The sequence below is a fragment of the Dermochelys coriacea genome, chromosome 3, assembly GCF_009764565.3.
Source record: "Dermochelys coriacea isolate rDerCor1 chromosome 3, rDerCor1.pri.v4, whole genome shotgun sequence".
NCBI lineage: Eukaryota > Metazoa > Chordata > Testudines > Dermochelyidae > Dermochelys > Dermochelys coriacea.
The window spans coordinates 129,685,587-129,692,515 of record NC_050070.1 but is presented as its reverse complement, the minus strand read 5'-3'; the positions used below and the strand labels follow the sequence as shown (position 1 = coordinate 129,692,515).

The window sequence follows — 6,929 nt, the reverse complement described above, 5'->3', positions numbered from 1 at the left end:
TCCATGGAAGATTGTTCCATTGCATACATGTAACATCTCTTCTGAAGAGCACAGTGATGTCGAGTCAGATTCCTTCTTACAATTGCTATTGTTAAATCTATTGGGCCCAGTCTTGCTGAGCTTTCTTGAGAGGTGTTGAGTACTTCCAGCACTGAACCTATTATTTTTACTTATACCCCACCTCAGCTGTGCATTTTACAGACAAGCTGAGGATCTGGCCCAAAGTTCCTATCTTGAAGAATTTACAATGTAGAACAGACATGAACCAATATAGGGCAAGATAACAGTCTGCAAGGAACCTGGGATCAAAAGGAGGTTGAAATGATATAATGTCCTGTGATTGATTGTAGACGCACCAAACACATCATTGTGTTTGTTCTATATTCCTGTTACCTTATTAAATGTTCTTCTTAAGCTGCCTCAGGAGGTGTGTGGAAACCAGAGAGATGGGGGCTGTCTAAGAACCTTGACTGATAGGTACAGAATGTGGGTCACTGCTGGAAAAGAAGTGTGTTGGAGGAAAGACTGGTTATGGTTTCCTTCATTAGCCTCTGTTGTCTCTTAAAAGCTATTCACGTCATAGAAGAAAAACAACCAGAACAGGTTTGATAGCATACTAAGCTTTAATCTAAAAAAAGATTAAACTCAAAGTTTAGCATGATAAAACGGTATCAAATTTTGAATAAAAAATGCTTTTACAAAGAAAACACACATTTGCATTTTGCCCTCCCCCCAAAAAAACAACAACCAACAACACCTCGACACGTTCTTTTTTTTAACAATTCCAACATATGCGCAGTCTCGTAGCAATATTTCAGCATATATTCACATGTGGAATTTAATTGAAACATTTGTTTCCGTAACAAAGATTTTTCATATGCGAGTATGAGCCAGGTCATCCTTCTGACTAGCTAATCTACACATTGCTCCGAAGGCAGGTCCCAAACAACTTATTCTAACAACATGGAATAAAACTGCTGCTCATTGCAACGTGCCCCCCCACCACATGTTACGGTTTTTAGATGCCAGCAGTCCATTGATCTCTGCATTGATCAATTCAAATGTTCAAGGTCTGAACCTTTTTTCAAGTTCCCTGCTAGTTCACATCTGCAAGCTCCTGTTCCCTTAAGGCACTCTAAAAGAGAGAAAGAAAAGAGAGAGAGAGGAAAACATGACAGAAAAGGTATGAAAACTTGTAGGAACTTCTCCCAGAGAGCAAGGAGAATGCCTAAGGCAGGGGGATTTCTGGCTACACCTCCTTATGGCAACTATTCATAATTTGTTCAGTGATAGCTCTACCATCTCATGGACCCTGCGGCACCTCCAGGAATGAATGGGGGCTCAGCCAAATGTAGGGAAAACAAAAGACAGACAAGTCTGTTTAGCCGTCTTTGTCTCTTCATAATTAGATTTACAATACTGAACAAATATGTCCCTTTTCTGCCTAATGCTTACTGCAGAAAAATGCTCTAGGGCTTGACAGAGGCTAATTTGAGTGATATGATGATCCATCATATTGCTTTTCAGTTAGTTGCATGACTAATTCAGGCAAAAGGACATACCCTCCCCCCCCACCCAATATGCACACCCTCACCCGCACCCAAAAACAAACAAACAAAAAAACCTTAGTAAAATTTATAATGGAAGGCACCTCAAATGAATAAAATACATTTTTCTATAAGAGTCCTAACCGTAGAATAGCTGTTGGAATCCTTTAGTGGTTGCATTCTCATTGCATTATCTTTGGAAAGCAAAATAATAAAATCAAAATGTCACCAGCAGGGAAATATCCATTCAATTAGAGGCTGCAAAAATGAGTCAACAGCAATTTTCACACTTCCCTTGGACTTGGAAACATAAAATCTCCAACACTGCTTGGACAAAATTGTAAATACAGTAGATCTTAAGCAGTTTTTCAGCATAACTATGTTTAAATGACTGTATTGTAAGGAAAAACAAGGCATACTATTAAAACCAAGATACCTAGAGGCAGGTTTCTATATTAATGTTTGCAAGAAAGCTGCTTAAAAAAAGTTTAAATGCAAACTTTTACATCTCCAACACATACAGATTTCATACAACAAAAGAAGGCACATACATTGTATGTGATAATTTTTCAAAACTAGCTGTTACACTTTCACAGATTAAAAAAACAGTCTGTTTAAATATCTCATTTCTACAAGGTGAATTTACATTTTAAAGTACAAAGTGCAAATACTATGGTTGGTTTTTTTTATTGCCTTTTGGTGAGGAAATCTCCCACATGTCAAAGAGATCTGGCTTGTATATGTAAGCTGTTCATCCTTGCTTCTTAGAGCTTTGCTGAAAAGATATTTTTTTAAAAAGGTTTTATTATTAGTGATGCCTGCAAGTAATTTCATTCACATACCAACACCTATTATTTATATTCCAGTGCTGTCCGTAGTCCCCAATCAAGATAATGGCCCCATTTTGCTGGATGTTGTACAAACACACATAAAAAACAAACCTTACCGCCCAAAGAGTTAACAGTCTATTTTGCTGTCCATATAGATTGACAAAAGCAACATCTTTACAACCTTCTACCTATGGCATCCTTGGGTTCTGTGAAACACAATGCTCTAGATAATAAAAGCTGTTGCGGTGGGATAAATCTGGGTCCTTATATGGATACTGTATGTTTAAGGGGGTGCTGTTCTTCTCGCAAAGAGTTCTTTGGAACTCCTTTCTGAGCAACTGCAGCAAGAGTTGGGAATGAGAGAGCTGTTGGGTTTCTTTCTTAGGAGCTTGTCTTGGTTGTTTTCTCGTATTTGTTTGCATCTGTGATATTGAGCTGCCTTTTCTACAGCTTTGGTGTTAAGTTTCTTCTCTAAGCTTTACGGATCAGTGAATTTCACACTGGAAGAGGATGTGACTTCTGAGATAGTAGTAAATCAGGACTATAACTGGAAATTAATCTTTCCATCTATGCAAGTTGCAGAACCTTGTAATATGCTTTCTATGGCATGTGCCGCATAGGAAATAGACCACTGGCAAATGGCTTATGTACCAGTTGTAGTTCCACTGTACATTCCTCTGGGCTGCATGTGTCCTTTTAAAGAAAATATGGCCTTACAATTTTTTTATTTTCTCAATATGGCTCTAACAGATATAGACTTATAGAAATGTAGAGCTGGAAGGGACCTAAGAGGTCACTTAATCCAGCCCTCTGTGATGGGGCAGGATCAAATATATCCAAACGATCCTTGACAGGTGTTTGTTGAATCTCCAGTGCTTAATTAACTTTACAGTTGGAAAGTTTTTTTCTTAATATCTAACTTAAATCTCTCTTGCTGCAGATTAAGCCAATTACTACTTCTCCTATCCTCAGTGGATAGACATGGAGAACAATTGATCATGGTCCTCATTATAACAGCACCTTAACATATTTGAAGATTGTTATTAGGTCTGCACTCAGTCTTCTTCTCCCAAGAGTAAACATATCTAGTTGTTTTTAGCCTTTCCTCATAGGCTGGGTTTCTAAACTTTCAATAATTTTTATTGCTCTCTTCTGGACTCTCTCTAGTTTATCCATATATATTTTTGTTCAAAATTGGACATAATACTCCAACTGAGGCCTCATCAGTGCCGAGTAGAACAGGTCAGTTACCACATGTCTTACAAATGACATCCCTGTTAATGCATCCCAGAATATTTGCTGTGTGTGTGTGAGAGAGAGAGAAAGCGAGAGAGAGAAAGAGATGGGTAGCAGGAAGTTGAGAAAAGCAAGTGGCATGTGGCCACTAACCTAATTCTTTGAACTCTATTAATATTTTATTTCAGATTGAAAAGTCACACATAAGACTACATGGACTTGGTGTATGTGCTGTATCTGTATATTAACACAATCTATGTTACTGAATATGGGGTAATGCTTTGTTTACTCTTCCAATTAAAAAAAGAATTACTAAGGAAAATGATGTGGTCCTTCTCATGATGATTCTTGTTCAATTGCCCATCTCTAAAGTGGCTGATTTGATCATTCCCTTTTAGGCAGGTGGTTTCTTCTGAGCAGCTCCTAACCAGATTACTTACTTTCCAATGGCTTCCAAGCCAAGTGCAAGCTTTTGTGATGAAAGCCACCTTTTGCATATGAGGGACATTTGTAGCTTTGCATTGTTATACATGTGACTGCCAACAGATGGCTTGCGCAGCCAACCTTTTAAGATTCAAGGCTATCATTTCTTTCCAACAGCTTTTAAAATAATGTATTCTGAGTCTGCAAAAATATGTAAAGATTTTTTTAAAAAATAGAAACAGTAGGGCTCTTTCATTATAGATGCTACATGTTAGAATCCAATTACAGGAAAAGGGGAGGGGGGGCATGTTATGCTTTGAGCGTTACACACATGTGCCAATATTTGCTATTACGTAATTAAAATAACCCTTTGAACATTTTTTGAGTTCCGCCATAGTCATTATTTGCAGGCTGCCCTGTTTAAAGTGTAAGTGATTTGCGGGCAGGATTTGAAAAGTTAAGACTATGAACATTTGTTTAAACAAAAGAAAATTTATCACATCTCTGTAGTTGTGAGAACGTTTTACATTCCATCAAAGGCGTGTGTAGGAGAGCTCTGGTAAAACCCGCAACAAATGCAAAGCTTGCATTAGGAAGTGTGCACCCAACATTAAACAAATCAAGAGATAAAATAAGTAACAAATTGGCTAGCAGCAATCAAAGAGCTTTGCCTTAGCTTTGGGGAATGCTGTAGCAATTTCACCCTGTATTTGTTTGTTTTTTGACAAATTTAGCTCTCCAATAGATAGGAAGTGGTGTTTAATTAACTACAATTATGTCCCTTTTATAGCACAGTGATCATTCTGTCTCATTTAATGCTGCTATTTAATCCCCTGGATTGTTACTTTAAATAATGTAGTTTCATTAGTAACTTAGAAGCAGATGATGAATTGGCTTTTGTCTCGTGTGCATTAATAATGGTTACATGGCATCTCTCTCATGGTGTGCCTGATATAAAAGTAACTGGCAGTTCTATCCATGATGCCCTCCAGAAGTGAATTGTTAATTTAAAATTATACATAAATATAAATCCATGCCAAAAAAAGCCACCTTCAATTCCCTCCCCTGGCCTTCCCAGTACATCCTATCTGTTTAATGTCTGTCTCCTGGGCAGGGAATCTATCACTGTGTCCTGTATGGCATCATGCATACTAACTAATAAATAACTATAGCAATCTAGGCCCCATTTATATCCTGACTGGTCTTGTCTTCACTAGGAAAAAAGAGTGTTCTTGGCATTTATTATAATCCTACTGTAGATAAGGCAAGTTGTAGTTATAACGTGTCAGCTAGTCAAGGTAAACCCTAGATTGCCAACTAAGGTTTACCTCAACCAGCAAATGTGTTAAAACTACAACTGCCTGGGCTACTCTAGGTGGGTTAAAAACACATCATTGCACTAGTGAAGAAAGCCCTAAATGGGACTTAAGAGGTGCATAGGCTTTGTGTGGGCCCTCTGCACAAGTGAGAATTTTAACTGGTCTGAATAAACAGGCTGTTCGCTGAACAGTTCCATGCAGAATCCTTCCACCCAAGTCACAGTGTCAGATGACTAGTATGGGTAGCCTTAAGGCTGAAACTATAATAGCTGAAAAATACAGTATGGAGAGGCTTTTCCAGTACTCACCTGCCTGTTGGAGGAAGTGCTTTCAGGATTATTTTTGGGGGCTGGTAAAAGAGAGGGGAAAAAAGTCATGAGAATGGCTTGCATGTTGTTTCTGTGCAGTACTGAGTACATTTTTCTTAGTGTTAGTGGATAAGCGATTTTTCCCTATTACAGAAATAACATCCTAAAGTGCTTTCCAGTTAAAACCACAGTAATATTGTAATCAGCAGTGTGCTACTCGTTACTGCAGAATATTGCAATGGTTGCTCTATAAGGGCTGGAGAATGCAGTTGAAGTGGAATGGAGATTTTTCCGTGCTGTCTGCCTACAGTGTACAGCAATGTAAACTTGATCAAAGAGAAGTCACCACAGTGCAAATCTTGTATCCATGCTGCTTGCTGCCTTTGATGCATCTAGACCAGGGATGGCCAACCTGTGGCTCCAGAGCCACATGCAGCTCTCCAGAGGTTAATATGCGGCTCCTTGCATAGGGGCCAACTCCGGGGCTGGAGCTACAGGCACCACCTTCCCAACGTGCTACAGGGTGCTCGCTGCTCAACCCTTGGCTCTGCCCCAGGCCCTAGCCGCACTCTGCCCCTTCCCCTGAGCCTGCTTCACCCTTGCTCCTCCTCCTCCCCTCCTCCCTCCCCCAGCCTCCTGCACACCACAAAACAGCTGATCGCGGCAGGCGGGAGGTGCAGGGATGGAGGGTTAGGTGCTGCTGGCGGGTGGGAGACACTTGGGGCATGGAGGAGCTGACGGGGGGCCGCTGATATGTTACTGTGGCTCTCTGGCAATGCACATTGGTAAATTCAGGCTCCTTCTCAGGCTCAGGTTGGCCACCCCGATATAGACCAAATCTGCATTTCTTGTCCAAGCCAATGGCACAACTGGAATACAGGAAGAGGACCCAATGATGAAACCAAAATGCAGTGGAATGTCTTATCTAAACTGGCAGCACTATGAATATACCCAATAACACAGACAAAGGGCGGGGGGCAGCATCTCCTCAGAGACCCTAGAAAACCTGTATAGAATCCTTGTTTTTAACTGACAGGAACTGCTGGAAATGGGCCATAATTCTGGGTGTTTATAAGCAAAGAGAAAAGGAGTACTTGTGGCACCTTAGAGACTAACAAATTTATTTAAGCATAAGCATTTATTTGATGCATCCGATGAAGTGAGCTGTAACTCACGAAAGCTTATGCTCAAATAAATTTGTTAGTCTCTAAGGTGCCACAAATACTCCTTTTCTTTTTGCGAATAGAGACTAACACAGCTGCTACT

General features: G+C 39.9%; 1 protein-coding gene across 2 annotated transcripts in view; it reads right to left on the bottom strand.

Moving 5' to 3' along the window:
• Window positions 1–604: 604 nt before the first annotated feature.
• Window positions 605–6,929, bottom strand: part of SMOC2 (SPARC related modular calcium binding 2) — a 191,993-nt gene continuing 185,668 nt past the window's right edge. For both annotated transcript variants that reach the window (XM_038397794.2, XM_043511322.1), the window contains exons 12-13: window positions 5,664–5,704; window positions 605–2,322 (exon numbers count right to left, since the gene is read on the bottom strand). In XM_038397794.2, the coding sequence (XP_038253722.1) occupies window positions 2,299–2,322; window positions 5,664–5,704 (65 nt within the window). In that variant the 3' untranslated portion in view covers window positions 605–2,298. The remainder of the gene's footprint in view (window positions 2,323–5,663; window positions 5,705–6,929) is intronic.